Source organism: Panthera onca, chromosome A3 (genome assembly GCF_046562875.1).
Source record: "Panthera onca isolate mPanOnc1 chromosome A3, mPanOnc1 haplotype 2, whole genome shotgun sequence".
NCBI lineage: Eukaryota > Metazoa > Chordata > Mammalia > Carnivora > Felidae > Panthera > Panthera onca.
The window spans coordinates 117,731,214-117,746,088 of record NC_138341.1 but is presented as its reverse complement, the minus strand read 5'-3'; the positions used below and the strand labels follow the sequence as shown (position 1 = coordinate 117,746,088).

The 14,875-nt window shown below is 38.9% G+C and overlaps 1 protein-coding gene across 3 annotated transcripts in view; it reads left to right on the top strand.

Annotated features, from left to right (window-relative positions):
- The window catches only part of SAMHD1 (SAM and HD domain containing deoxynucleoside triphosphate triphosphohydrolase 1), a 50,625-nt gene that overhangs the window by 17,230 nt on the left and 18,520 nt on the right, over positions 1 to 14,875 (top strand). For all 3 annotated transcript variants that reach the window (XM_078444089.2, XM_078444091.2, XM_078444090.2), the window contains 3 exons: positions 4,533 to 4,693; positions 7,561 to 7,676; positions 9,869 to 9,939. In XM_078444089.2, coding sequence (XP_078300215.1) covers positions 4,533 to 4,693; positions 7,561 to 7,676; positions 9,869 to 9,939 — 348 coding nt within the window. The remainder of the gene's footprint in view (positions 1 to 4,532; positions 4,694 to 7,560; positions 7,677 to 9,868; positions 9,940 to 14,875) is intronic.

Sequence of the window (14,875 nt, the reverse complement as noted above, 5' to 3'; positions counted from 1 at the left end):
TATTATTATTATTATTATTATTATACTTTTGAGCATCCTCCACATCGACACACATAGCTCTGCTTTCCCCTTAGTCAGAGAATAACTTTTAAAGTTGTACTGAATTTTCTTGTCAGCTCCGGTAAACTTTTGTGTCAAATATTAGTCCACAGAGTGGATACATTCCTAGAGTTTCATCTATCAATAGTTCTTATTAAAAAAAAAAAAAATTTTAACATTTATTTATTTTTGAGAGAGAGAGAGAGAAAGACAGAGCACGAGTGGGGGAGGAGCAGAGAGAGACGGAGACACAGAACCTGAAGCAGGCTCCAGGCTCTGAGCTGTCAGCACAGAGCCTGACACAGGGCCTGAACCCACAAACTGTGAGATCATGACCTGAGCCAAAGTCAGGTGCTCAACTGACTGAGCCACCCAGGTGCCCCTCAGTAGTTCTTATTTTTCATCTCCCGGCCCCTTCCGGACATTCAAGGCCCTGTTTTTTGGAATTAGTGTCCCAAGAATCATTTTAACAAGTGGTCAACTGCCCACCCTCCATCTCAGAAATTCCGATTGTGGGAATTTACAGTAGGCCTGTGAATGTGCATTTTTCACAGACTCTCTGGTATCATAATTAATGTTTCTTGATTGACTGGTGACAGAAATTTTATCTTATTGTTCACCCTTTTGACTTCTGTAGGTTAAGAAAACTTAGTTTCAGACCTGGAAGAAGGTGTAGGGTATCTAAATCCCCTTTTGCACCCTTTTGCAATGATCATCATGTACATTTTTCATTAGCTGTGTTTGGTATATTTTGTACAGTATTTGAGTTATCTCAGATCTCTATGAGAATACATATTTCAATTTTACTCTTGCCAGTTAGTCTGCTTATTTCCCATTGAAAATCATGTTGGAAAAAAAAAATTTAAGATTTTATTTTTAAGTAATCTCTACACCCAACATGGGCCTCAAATTCAGAACCCTGAGTTCAAGAGCCGCACACTCCCCTGACTGAGCCAGCCAAGCTCCCCATGTTTGAAATATTTAATAAATGTGTTTGGTTCAGTCCTACAATAGTTTTCTTTTATAGGCCAAGTAGTGGTTCTTATAGCAAGAATTTTATTTGAATTAATCAAATTTTAGCCCTTTCTGAAAAAGTTACCTAATATTAAAATACCTCATTCTTTTCATGACAAATTAAATAGGGTGATCACTTATTAAAGATTATATTTAACAATTTTGTCCTGCAGTTGGAAGAAAATTGCCTGCAATCTATTTTGTCCTTCATTCCTTCATGAGAAGGGCAGCACAGAGTATTCTCTTCAGATAGGACATAGATAAGTTTTCTTTATTAGGTGAGATCATCTCAGATGATCTCTGTTACCACATTTTCACAGTGCAACAAAATTTGTAACAAAAAAATTTTTTTTAATTGTTTTTTTACATTTATTTATTTTTGAGAGACAAAGAGAGATGGAGCACAAGTTGGGGAGGGGCAGAGAGAGAAGGAGACACAGAATTCAAAGCAGGCTCCAGGCTCTGAGATGTCAGCACAGAGCCCGACGACGCGGGGCTCCAACCCACAAACCGCGAGATCGTGACCTCAGCCGAAGTCAGACGTTCAACCGACTGAGCCACCCAGAGACCCCTGCAGCAAAAATAATTTTGAAGTAATGTTCAAGACACCAGTTTCGGGGCTCCTGGGTGGCTTAGTTAGTTGAGCGTCTCTTGATTTTGGCTCAGGTCATGGTCCCAGGGTCATGGGATCAAGTCCTGTGTCGGGCTGAGTGTGAAGCCTGCGTCAGATTCTCAGTCTCCCTCTGCCTCTCTCCCCCACTCACATCTCCCTCTCTCTTTAAAGTAAAGGTTAAAAGTTAAAAAGAAAGACAATCAGTGTCATTTGCTCACTTTTATTCTTTCTACGTTTCATCAAAAACAGAAAACTGTTGGGGCGCCTGGATGGCGCAGTCGGTTAAGCGTCCGACTTCAGCCAGGTCACGATCTCGCGGTCCGTGAGTTCGAGCCCTGCGTCAGGCTCTGGGCTGATGGCTCAGAGCCTGGAGCCTGTTTCCGATTCTGTGTCTCTCTCTCTCTCTGCCCCTCCCCCCGTTCATGCTCTGTCTCTCTCTGTCCCAAAAATAAATAAAAAACGTTGAAGAAAAAAAAAAAAAAAAAACAGAAAACTGCCTAACCATATTTATAAATTATAAATTACATTTGTTGCAAATAGATTTTGAAGTTCCTAAGTACTTTTTGGTCAGTGAGTCACTGTATAGTCATGAAATTGATAGCTTTAATGATTTTATATATTTTTTAATGTTTATTTTGAGAGAGAGAGTATATATACACAAGTGTGCAAGAGTGAGTGAGGGGGAGGAGCAGAGAGAGGGGGAAAGAGGGAATCCCAAGCAGACCTGAGCTGAAATCGAGTTGGACGCTTAACCAACTGAGCCACCCAGACACCCAATATAGTTTATGATAGTGATAAAGTGACTTTATAGAGCAGGTGAAAAAAATTAATACTCACCAGTCATAAATCTAATCTTTGTTAATATACATTACATATTGCTTAACAAAGGTATAAATTCTAGTCATTACTTGACTCAGGCTGTTGATGCACAACTTGAATTGAGCTATTTTTTTTAAATTTTTTAATATTTATTCATTTTTGAGAGACAGAGAGCGCAAGTGGGGGAGGGTCAGAGAGAAAGGGAGACACAGAATCTGAAGCAGGCTCCAGGCTCTGAGCTGTCAGCACAGAGGCTGACGCGGGCTCGAACTCACGAACCATGAGATCATGACCTGAGCCGAAGTCAGACGCTCAACCGACTGAGCCACTTAGGCGCCCCTGAATTGGGCTGTTTTTAAAGGAAATGACTTCCTTATCACTAGCATGTTCAAATGTTGGACCAGATGACCCCTTTAAGCTTCTTTACAGCATAGAGCTTTTGTAATTCATATTTTGTATATATCTATATATGGGCATGGTACACTTTAACTATAAGAATCTTAACATATGTATCTTGGGGCACCTAGGTGGCTTAGTCCATTGAGCCTCCAACTTCGGCTCAACTCATGATCTCACAGTTCCTGGGTTTGAGCCCCTCGTTGGGCTCACTGCTGTCAGCACAGAGCCCGCTTTGGATCCTCTGTCCCCCCCCCTCTCTCTCCGCCCCTCCTCCCATTCATGCTCTCTCTCAAAAAAATAAATAAACCTTTAAAAAATATTTGTATTGGGGCGCCTGGGTGGCGCAGTCGGTTAAGCGTCCGACTTCAGCCAGGTCACGATCTCGCGGTCCGTGAGTTCGAGCCCCGCGTCAGGCTCTGGGCTGATGGCTCGGAGCCTGGAGCCTGTTTCCGATTCTGTGTCTCCCTCTCTCTCTGCCCCTCCCCCGTTCATGCTCTGTCTCTCTCTGTCCCAAAAATAAATAAAAAACGTTGAAAAAAAAAATTAAAAAAAAAATATTTGTATCTTTGCAATGGCAGTTCAACAGTAACCATTTAAAACATATTTGAGTTCCTACTGTGTGCCAGGCATTACGCTGCGTGATGAGTTCTGAGAATATGGCAGTAGACAAGGCCCTTCGCCTCCCAGAATTCCATACATTTTTAAGGAACTTCATGGAAAAATTTGAAGCAGTTTGAAAATCATTCATCAGATCATTTATTAAGTTCCTTTTTTCTTTTCTTTTTAAAAATTTTTTTATTATTTATTTTGAGTGAGTGAGAGAGAGAGAGAGAGAGAGAGAAAACACAAGCGGGGAAGGGGCAGAATCCCAAACAGGCTCTATGCCATCAGCTCAAAAGTCACAAACTGCATGACCTAAGCCGAGATCAAGAGTCGGACACTTAGCCAAATGAGCCACACAAGGGCCACTCCTTTTTTATTGTCTTTCTCTTTAAAAGGCGGTTATGGATAGTTAAGATGTATCTTTATTTTAAGAAACATTGAGGGACATTAAATCTTCACCTGTATTTAACCCTGTTTAAGCTTAGAGTAATAAATAATTGTAAAATTTATCTTCACTAAGTATAGGTATTTCTGAGTGACATTGAGTAGTACAGAATTTCATATTCCTGCCCAAGATTTCTTATCTATATGGTAGGAAGCTTCCCTTTCTTTCTTCCTCACTCCCTCTCTTCCTAATGGGTACCATATAGATACATTTAGGAAAAAAACAGACACATTGTCTATAGCAATAAGGCTTATATGATCTGAATGAGTGTGTTAAATGAGTACGTTTAACTTGAATACAAGACTAACTTATTAAAGACTAATCAAATCATATACACAATAAAAAAATTGAATTCCTTATTTTTCTATATTAGAATCCATTAAGAAGAAGTAAAATATACCCAGATCCAATATACTTGATCTGTCTGGTAGTGATACCTAAATAAGGTAATGATATTAATATCTTGTTATTTCCTGTAGAAGTATTCTTACTTGAGAACAATTGAATAGCTTTAATTGTGCACTGTAGATAGGAACGGCTGCACAAAAATTTTAGATGGAATTATATATTGTTATTGATATTAATTTAAACATTTTCTAGGTAATTAATGATCCTATCCATGGCCACATTGAACTCCACCCTCTCCTCATCCGAATCATCGACACACCTCAATTTCAGCGGCTTCGATATATTAAACAGTTGGGTGGCAGTTACTATATTTTTCCAGGCGCTTCGCACAACCGATTTGAGCACAGTCTAGGGTAAGAAGGCAGTTGATGGGGAATTTACAGTTATGTAAGTACTTTCCTTATCTTATGAAATAATGATCTTATTGTTTAGAGAATAGTTTTACAAAATGGTAATAATATCCATATTTTGTTGAGAAAATTGAGGCTTTGATTTACCTTGCTATATTTTATGTATTTAAAAAAATTTTTTTTAATGCTTGTTTATTTTTGAGAGAGAGAGAGAGACAGAGCATGAGTGAGGGAAGAGCAGAGAGAGACAGAATCCAAAGCAGGCTCTAGGCTCTGAGCTGTCAGCACAGAGCCCAATGCGGGACTTGGACTCACAAACCTCAAGATGATGACCTGAGCCAAAGTCAGACGCTTAACCAACTGAGCCACCCAGGCGCCCCTATTTTATGTACTCTTATAAACCAATTCAGATCCTCACTGGAAAGATAATGAAAGTGTCTATTGACAGGCCATTTCGATGACATATTTGTTTAAACATGGGTTGGTTACTGATATAACTAATGTTGTAAATTTTATTATTTAATTTTCCTGTTTAGTCCTATAAAGAATTGTCCTTTGAAACCAGATAACATTATTTAAAAATTTTTTTTTTTAACATTTATTTATTTTTGAGAGAGAGAGAGAGCATGAACAGGGGAGGGTCAGAGAGAGAGGGAGACACAGAATCTGAAACAGGCTCCAGGCTCCGAGCTGTCAGCACAGAGCCCGACGCGGGGGCTCAAACTCACACACCGTGAGATCATGACCTGAGCCGAAGTCGGACGCTTAACCGATTGAGCCACCCAGGCGCCCCGAAACCAGATAATATTCTTAACCTAGCAGGAAATGTGTAAATCAGAAGAGCATTCACAAGCGTAGAAAAGGTGGCACCTCTGTTACAAACAACTAGTTGAGAATTTGGTCTGCTTTTCCATTATAGAATCTAGAACCAGGAGAACATGGGCTGGGGTGGAAAAAACTAGACAATTTTCTAGGTTTCATGGACTACTCACACTGTTTTACGTTTGTTTGTTTGTTTTGAAGTGTGTGTGTTTTGTTTTTGAAGTGTTTTTAATTAGCCAGAAGACAAGTGTCTATTCAGATGTTTATTCATTCATCAGCAAATATTTATTGAAAACTTACTAGGCCCTACCAGACCAAGGTAGCAGTTGTCCCAGCTTTGTGGAGCTAGGGTTTAAGCAGAGAAAGAAAGATACTGTATTCACTCAGGAATTACTTTCTGAGGGAAGTGCTAAAAGTGCATTTAACATTTGTTGAGCACTTTATCTTCAATCTATGTAACAAAACCAGAAGTCCTGCTTTTTTGAAAAAAAAAATTGTGGTAAAATACACAGGATATAAAACTTACCATCTTAACCATTTTTAAGTGTACTTCAATAGTGTTAAATATATCCATATTATTGTGCAACCAAACTCCAGAACTTTTTCATCTTGCAAAACTGAAACTCTTCTCCATTAAATAACAATTCCTCATTCTCTTCTCCCTCTAGCCCCTGGCCATCACCATTCTGCTTTCTGTTTCTATGAATCTGACTACTCTAGGTGCCTCATACAGTAGTTATCTATTTGTGACTGGCTTAATTCACTTAGCATAATTTTCTCAAAGTTCATCTATGTTAGAGCATGTGTGAGAATTTCCTTCTTTTTTAAGACTGAATAATATTCTTTTGTATGTTTATACCACATTTTGTTTATCCCTTCATTTGTGAGAGGACATTGGGTTGCTTCTACCTCTTTGACTTTTTTTTTTTGAGAAAAGTTTTTTTTTAATGTTTATTTTATTTTTGAGAGACAGACAGAATGTGAGTGGGGGTGGAGCAGAGAGAGAGGGAGACACAGAATCTGAAGCAGGCTCCAGGCTCCAAGCCCTCAGCACAGAGCCTGATGTGGGGCTCAAACTCATGAACCATGAGATCATGACCTAAGCTGAAGTAGGACGCTTAACCAACTGAGCCACCCAGGTGCCCCATGAACTGCGAGACCATGACCTGAGCCAAAGTCGGACGCTTAATCAACTGAGCCACTCAGGCGCGCTTGAAAAAAGTTTTTATTGCAAGCACAGTGAGCATAAGGAGACGTCTTCTCACACGATGTGGCCACAAGGTCTGCCATTAACTAAATCTCTTTGACAACCCTTTATTGGTTTAAATCATATTAATTACCTTCTTGCTTTCAGGTGTACATCATTTCTGCCATGTGGGACATTTTCTTGGGAATATATAAGTAGTATTCCATGTAGCCTGACAAATCCTCAATGATCACATCATCCACTTAGACTCGAGCTTGCCCAGAACAGGAGCAGGGAGAGCCAGACAGAGTTCTGGTGCAGAGTGACTGAGTGCTGCTAGGAACAGGGGTGTGCTTATACCTCTTTGAGACACTGCTTTCAGTGGTGGGACTGAAGTGGGACTGCTGGATCATATGGTAATTCTAGTTTCAATTTTTTGAGGGACCACCATATTGCTCACAGCAGTTGCACCATTATACATTCCCAACAGCAGTGCACGAGGTTCCAATTTTTCCACATCCTGCTCAACATTTGTTTTTTGGTTTTTTGTTTTGTGTGTGTGTGGGGGGGGGTTGTTTGTGTTTTGTTTTGTTTTATAGCTTTTCTAATGAGTGTGAGGGGGTATTTCATTGTGGTTTTGATTTTGCCTTTTTCCTAATAATTAACTGATTGTGAGCCAATAGGTCCTGCTTTGAGGATTCTATTTGTGTTTCTGCCTAGTTCTCAAACCGACTATTCTGTTAACTTGTTGTAGAAATATATTAAAACATTTGAGAAACATATTAGAATTCTTGAGTTCCAGAAGTATCATCTTTCAAATGGAAGAGTGACTTTATGTTGTTTTGTTTCGCTTACTCTGCAGCGTAGGGTATCTAGCGGGATGTCTTGTTCGTGCACTGCGTGAAAAACAACCAGAGCTGCAGATAAGTGAACGGGATGTGCTCTGTGTTCAGATTGCTGGCCTTTGTCATGATCTCGGTATGCTGTACAAAGAACCAAAGTTGTTAACATCAAACCATAACAAGTTATCTCTTTTTGGAATTAAAAAATCTAATAATGGAAAGAAATATGAAAGTTGTGTTTAAAAAATTTTTTTAATGTTTACTTATTCTTGAGACAGAGAAAGACAGAGCATGAACGGGGGAGAGTCAGAGAGAGGGAGACACAGAATCTGAAGCAGGCTCCGGGCTCCGATATGTCAGCACAGAGCCCGACACGGGGCTCGAACTCACGGACTGTGAGATCATGACCTGAGCTGAAGTCAGATGCTTAAACCGACTGAGCCACCCAGGCGCCCCTGAAAGTTGTGTTTTAATTCTGCAGTTAACATTAATATAAATGTGCCATTGCTTCTTCCTAGAATGATTCATAAGCTCAAAGCTTTGCTATTATTTTTTGTGGTCTTTAAATGTATTTCCCACATTAAACAATTTTGCTACAAGTTATATGAAAGGACTTTCTTTTTTTTTTTTTTTGGATATTTACATTTTTAATTTTTTTATTAAAAAAAATTTTTTTTTTAGAGACAGAGAGTGTGAGGAGCTGGGGGTGGGGAAGAGGGAGGGAGGGAGACAGAGAGGGAGAGAGTGAGAGAGACAGGGAGAGAGAGAGAAAGAGAATCCCAGGCAGGCTCCATGTTGTGGAGCCCAATGTGGGGCTTGATCCCACAACCCTGGGATCATGACCTGAGCTGAAATCAAGAGTAGGACACTCAACTGATTGAGCTACCCAGGTGCCCCAAAAGGACCTTCTAATAGTGAGATTTTTGACTACTCTATTTAGGATGATATGAGTTTTATCTTTCCTTTATTCTTTTTGTTGCCATTTTTTGTCAGTTACTTCATCAAATTCATTCTTCTCATACCTAAAATACATAATCTTCCCTAGCAGATTAACAACACATTTAGAGAACTCCATTTCTCTCCTGACCCATGTGAGGTCTTAGACCACTTTAATCTAAGTAGAATATCATCCTTCTTTGACAAAGAAAGAGAAAAGACGGGTGCCTGCGTGGCTCAGTTGGTTAAGTGTCCAACTCTTGATTTTGGCTCAGGTCATGTCATTATCTCACTGTTTGTGAGACTGAGCCCTGAGCTGGGCTCCACCCTGGGCATGGAGCCTTCTTGGGATTCTCTCTCTCCTCTCTCTGCCCTCCCCCTGTGCATATGCGCTCTCTCTCAAAATAAATAAATAAACTTAAGAGAGAGGGAGAGACTGTCCTCTTTTTTACAGGAGTTTTCAACCCCATGTCTTTGTAGTTTATTCCTACCTATTGGAGGATCCTGAGAGTTTGTGTGTGCCCTTAGGGTAGAGAAAGGGAGGTATCTGTGTTTGAACAGCCAGATTCTCAAGGGCATAAGGCACTCTCTTTAGCATGTCCCCTTGGAGATTTCAGCAGGACCAGTACCACTCCTAGATGATAAATTTAACAGATTCTAGATGGGATCATTGGGAAACTTTGTCAGTGTCTAGGAGTCTGAGCACGGCATTAATGAGCCTTTTTCTATAGGCTGTGACATGCAAAAAGGCCCAGGGCTGGTCCAGGTGGGGTCCCTCTTTAGCCAAGTAACTCACTTCAGAAATTCTGATAATTACAGGGTTGTGTGTCAACAAAGTTTCATAGTATTAAATGAGTGGAATGTTAAAATCACTTATGAATAAGATAAACTAGTGATCTCCACTTTTGGTTGCCCACATCAGCAGTAAAAACCCAAGCGTGTATATTTATTATAAAACGTATTATGTAAATTATGCAATTTACATGAAAATAAATGTTTTTAAAAGGATGAGAGTAGAAAAATAAAGTTTTATTATTTTCTTCCTCCACCTCAGTGGATGATCTTAAAATGACTATTCTAATATAAATATTCAATCTGAAGATGCCAACGTTTTTCATTAATATTCCTTTTAATTACACAGAACTGTCCTTTCATCAGATGTATGTGAGCTCTGATGACTCAAAGACCCCTCCATGGGCAGTTCACTTTCCTATATGTTTTTGTTTCTTATTTTCTTGTTTTAGAAAATAGGAAGGAAGGATTTTTGTTCCTCTTTGTAATGTACTTAGAAAGTATTAATTTCTGTTGATATTCAATTTTTGCTAAAAAGATTAAAAAATAGATTCACTTTTTACCAGTTTACAAGCAGTTTTAAGGCTTTTGTTTTTTTAGGTCATGGGCCATTTTCTCATATGTTTGATGGAAGATTTATTCCACTTGCTCGCCCAGATGTGGAATGGACGGTATGTTTTCATATATTCAATAGTCAATAAAGTAAAGACTAAGCAACCATTGCTGTGTTATAGTATACTTCCCCATTACAGTTTTCAGGGTGCAATCATATACAAATATATAATGTTTCATTTGATCTCACAGTAGTCTATAAAGGAAGAATCATTATCTCCATTTTTATAAGTGTAAAGGAACTTGAAGCTCACAGAGGTGTATTGAACTGATACACAAAAAAAATCACAAAGCTGTTAAAGGGTGGAGCCAGCAGTAGAAAACCAGGTTTTCTAGATGCTAATTTAATGCTTTTACTATTCTATCATATTATTGAAAAGTAAAATAATAGCTAACTCCATTTTTATCATGAAGTAACTGATACCAGCCAAGTTTCATTGTTTATATTAAATGAACCATTTTATAATTAGGGATTTGGAGGTGGCTGACCCATATTTTTGGAATCAGGTTTTGGAAAGTGAAGTTAGGCTGGCTTCCACACTGTATTTCTGGAATCTGGAGTAAAGGATATTAATATGTACTGAATCCTCCTTCCATGTCAACCTCTATTTCCTTCCTTCCTTCCTTCCTTCCTTCCTTCCTTCCTTCCTTTCCCTTCCTTTCCTCCTGCCTTCCTCCCTCCCTTCCTGCCTTCTTCCCTCCCTCCTTCCCTCCCTCCTCTCTTTCTCTTCCTTCCCCTCTTCCTTCCTCCCTGTTTCTCTTTCTTTCTTTCTTTCTTTCTTTCTTTCTTTCTTTCTTTCTTTCTATGTTTTTTAAAGTAATCTTGGGGCGCCGGGGTGGCTTGGTCGGGTAAGCGTCTGACTTCGGCTCAGGTCATGATCTCACAGTCCGTGAGTTCGAGCCCCGCGTCAGGCTCTGTGCTGACAGCTCAGAGTCTGGAGCCTGCTTCAGATTCTGTGTCTCCATCTCTCTCTGACCCTCCCCCATTCATGCTATCTCTCCCTGTCTCAAAATAAATAAATGTTAAAAAAAAAAAATTAAGAAAAAAAGAAAATAAATATAGGTTAGTTTTGCCTATTCTTAGATTTCATGTAAGTAGAATCATATCATATATACTCTTTAGTGTTTTGCTTTTATTCATACAACATGATGATTGTGAGATTCTATCATGTTGCATGCATTACTGTTGATCCCTGCGTATTGCTGAGTAGTATCCCATTGTGTGAGTAAATTGTGACTTGTTTGTACTTTTCCCCTTCAATATAATTTGGGTTGTTTTCACTTTTTGGCTATTACAAATAAGGTTGCAAAACATTTTTATGGAAAATGTTTTCATTTCCTTTAGGTAAAATACCTGAGTAGAATTGCTAGACCATGGAGTAGGTGCATGTTTACTTTATAAGAAACTGCCAAGGGCATCTAGGTGACTCGGTCGGTTGAGCGTCGGTGTCCGACTCTTGATTTAGGCTCAGGTCATGACCTCCCAGTTCGTGGCATAGAGCCCTGCACTGAGCTCTGCGCTAACAGCACGGAGCTTGCTTGGGATGTTCTCTCTTCCACACTCTGCCCCTCCCCGACTTGTGCACACACGCACCTGCGCGCATTCTCTCTCACTCTCTCTCTCTCAAAATAAGTAAATAAACTTAAAAATTAGGAAAAAAAAAAAAGAAACTGCCAGACCTTTCCCCTGTTGTTGTACCATTTTGCCCTCTGTTAGCACTGTGGGAGATTTCCTGTTGTTCTGTAGCTTCATCATTTCATTTTTTAGATTAGCCTTTCTAATGAGTGTGAAGTGGTATTTTGTGGGGTTTTGGGTTTTTGTTGTTTTGTTTTCTTTTTTTTGGCATTCTCTGATATATGCTGAATACCATTTCCTGTGCTTTGTTTTTTTCGTGTGTGTGTGTGTGTGTGTGTGTGTGTGTGTGTGTGTGTGTGTGTGTGTTTTAAGTTTATTTTTGAGAGAGAGAGGAAGTAAGTGTAGGGAAGGGGCAGAGAGAGAGGGCCCCAGACAGGCTCTGCACTGTCAGCACAGAGCTGGATATGGGGCTCAAACTCACAAACTGTGAGATCATGACCTGAGTGGAAATCAAGAGTCTGAGGCTTAACAGGCTGAGCCACCCAGGTGCCCCCCTGTACTTTGTTATTGATGTATCTTCTTTTGTGAAGAGTTCTTTCAACACTTAACCCATTTAAAAAATGTTGTTTGCTTTTTGATTGTTGATTTGATTAATTACTTATATAACTATGTAATAGTATATATAGTAACTATATATATAATGGTCAAATATATGTATTGTGAATATTTTTTCTTCAGTCTCTTACTTGCAAATTCATTCATTCATTTAAGTAATCTCTACAGCCAATGTGGGGCTCGTACTCATGACCCAAGGTTAAGAGTCACATGCTCTTCTGACTGAGCCTGCCAGGCACCCCTCCAATTCATTAAAAAATTTTTTTAATATTTATTTATTTTTGAGAGAGAGAGAGAGAGAGAGCGAGTGAGTGCATGAGTGGGGGAGGAGCAGAGAGAGAGGGAGACACAGAATCTGAAGCAGGCTCCAGGCTCTGAGCTGTCAGCACAGAACCCAATGCAGGGCTTGAACCCACGAACCGCGAGATCATGACCTGAGCTGAAGTCAGATGCTTAACCAACTGAGCCACCCAGGCACCCCTTGATTTTTTTTTTTAATGTTTATTTTTGAAAGAGAGAGATAGAGCATGAGTTGGGGAGGGGCAGAGGGAGAGGGAGACACAGAATCTGAAGCAGGCTCCAGGCTCTGAGCTGTCAGCACAGAGCCCGACACGGGGCTTGAACTCATGGACTGTGAGATCATGACCTGAGCCGAAGTCAGACACTTAACTGACTGAGCCACCCAGGCACCCCTCCAATTCATTTTTTTTTTTTTAATGGTACTTTTTGAGAAACAAATTTTAAATGTTGATGAAGTATTCTGGTTCTTTAATGAACTGAGATCGATAGTTTCTCTATAGTTTTGCTTCCTGGGAGCCTCATACTAAAGGCCATAAAAGAATTGGAATATTGCCCCGTGCTCTTTTTCTACCAAGTTATTAACTTCCTGCTGACATCTGCCTACTTTGGTCGCTCTCCAGTACTTTTAGGAAGTTGTCCAGACTTAACAGTTGTTTTCTTCAGCAAGGCTGATCTAAATAGGATCTACTCAGCCATTTCCATGTCTTTTATTTATATGTTTGACCTTTTGGGGCACCTGGTTGGCTTGGTTGGGCATTGTTATGGGATTGAGCCCCACGTTGAGCCCCACGTTTGAGTCTCTCTCTCTCTCTCTCTCTCCCCCTCCCTCCCTCCCTCCCTTTCCCCCTCTGCCCCTCTCCCCACTCTCTCTCTCAAATAATACATACATACATACATACCTAGATTTTTAAAAATAATAGATATTTGGCCTTTCACATATAAGTCCTTAACTCATGTGGATTTATTTTTGTGCATGTGCATAGTAGAAATCTAATGTCTTTTTTTAAAACATGGATGATTGTTTACTGAACAGTTCATTCTTTCCTTACTGATCTATAACACACCCCCAACATTTATTAACTTTCCATATATGATGAATCCTTCTGGATTCTCTTCTATTCCACGCTTTAATTATTATTACTTTATAATAACTTTTCATCTCTTTTCTTTTATTGAGTATCTTTGGCCATTTACCCTTTATTATAAATTTTATAATCTTCTCCATAAAGGTCTTCTATATCTTTTGTTATATTTACTCCTAAGTTGCTTATAATTTTCATTGTAATTGTCCATGTTATCTTTGTGGGACTTAAATTTTTCTGTATAAATAACATTTTTTTTCGGGGTGCCTGGCTGGTTCAGTTAGTGGAGTGTGAGACTCTTGGTCTCTGGGTTATAAGTTTGAGATCCATGTTGAGTGTGGAGATTACTTAAAAATAAAAATCTTTAAAAAAAGTAAAATTTTTTCTGAACCATTTGAAAATGAGTTGTAGATATACCCCTATATTCCTAAATACTTCAGTGGGTATTTCCTAAAAACAAGAACATTCTCTTACGTAACCTCAGTACAGGTATCAAAATCAAGACATTAATACTGATGCTATACTATTATTTAGTTTATAGTTTCTGTCAAATTTCATCAATTGTCCATGCAGAAAAGGAGAAAGAAAACTTTATTCCTCCCCAGTCCATACATAAATCATACTTAGTTGCTATTTCTTTTTAGTCTCCTTTGATCTAGAACAATTCTTCAGTCTTTATCTTTCATGATCTTGTTATTTTTTTGAAGAGTACAGGTGAGTTGTTTCTGATATGTCCTTTAGTTTGCAGTTTTCTGATACATAGTGTCAGACTATGTATTTTTGGCAGAATGCCACATTATATCTTCTTTAGCATCAGAGGCAGGGAAACTCTGTTTAACATAATGCTGGTGACATTAACTTTGATCACTTAAGGCAATGTTTACCAGATTTCTTCACTATTAACCTGAACTATGTTTTTCCTTGTTGTAATTAATATGTATCTTCATTCACTTAAAAAAAATAGTTACAGGACCATTCAGGGTTTTGTTTTCATATTGAGTCGGTTTTTGGTAAGACCTGTGATGGTGCCAGTATCTTCAGGGGATCATTTGATGTTTACAATTATGAATGAGTGAGCGGACGGATGAGTAAAAAGAGGCCAATTTGAGATTCCCCCCCAGATCTTGACTTTAGAACTCTAAACACTTTTGTTCGTAAGTGGCAAGTTTGCAGTTACTCCTTCTCACCACTAGATGGAAGTGCTAACAGAATTTGTAACTTCAAATGTTCCAAGCCTGATGAAACAATAGAACTGAATTTTATAGTGATATTCATTAAAGCAGGATCCCATCTGTATGACTGGGTAATATTCTTTTGTATTGTACTATGCAATATTTCTGCACTATAAATTATATGTCTCATTAAATGTATTTATGAGATAATGAACATGATATGTAAAAGGTTTATTTGTTTACAGACACA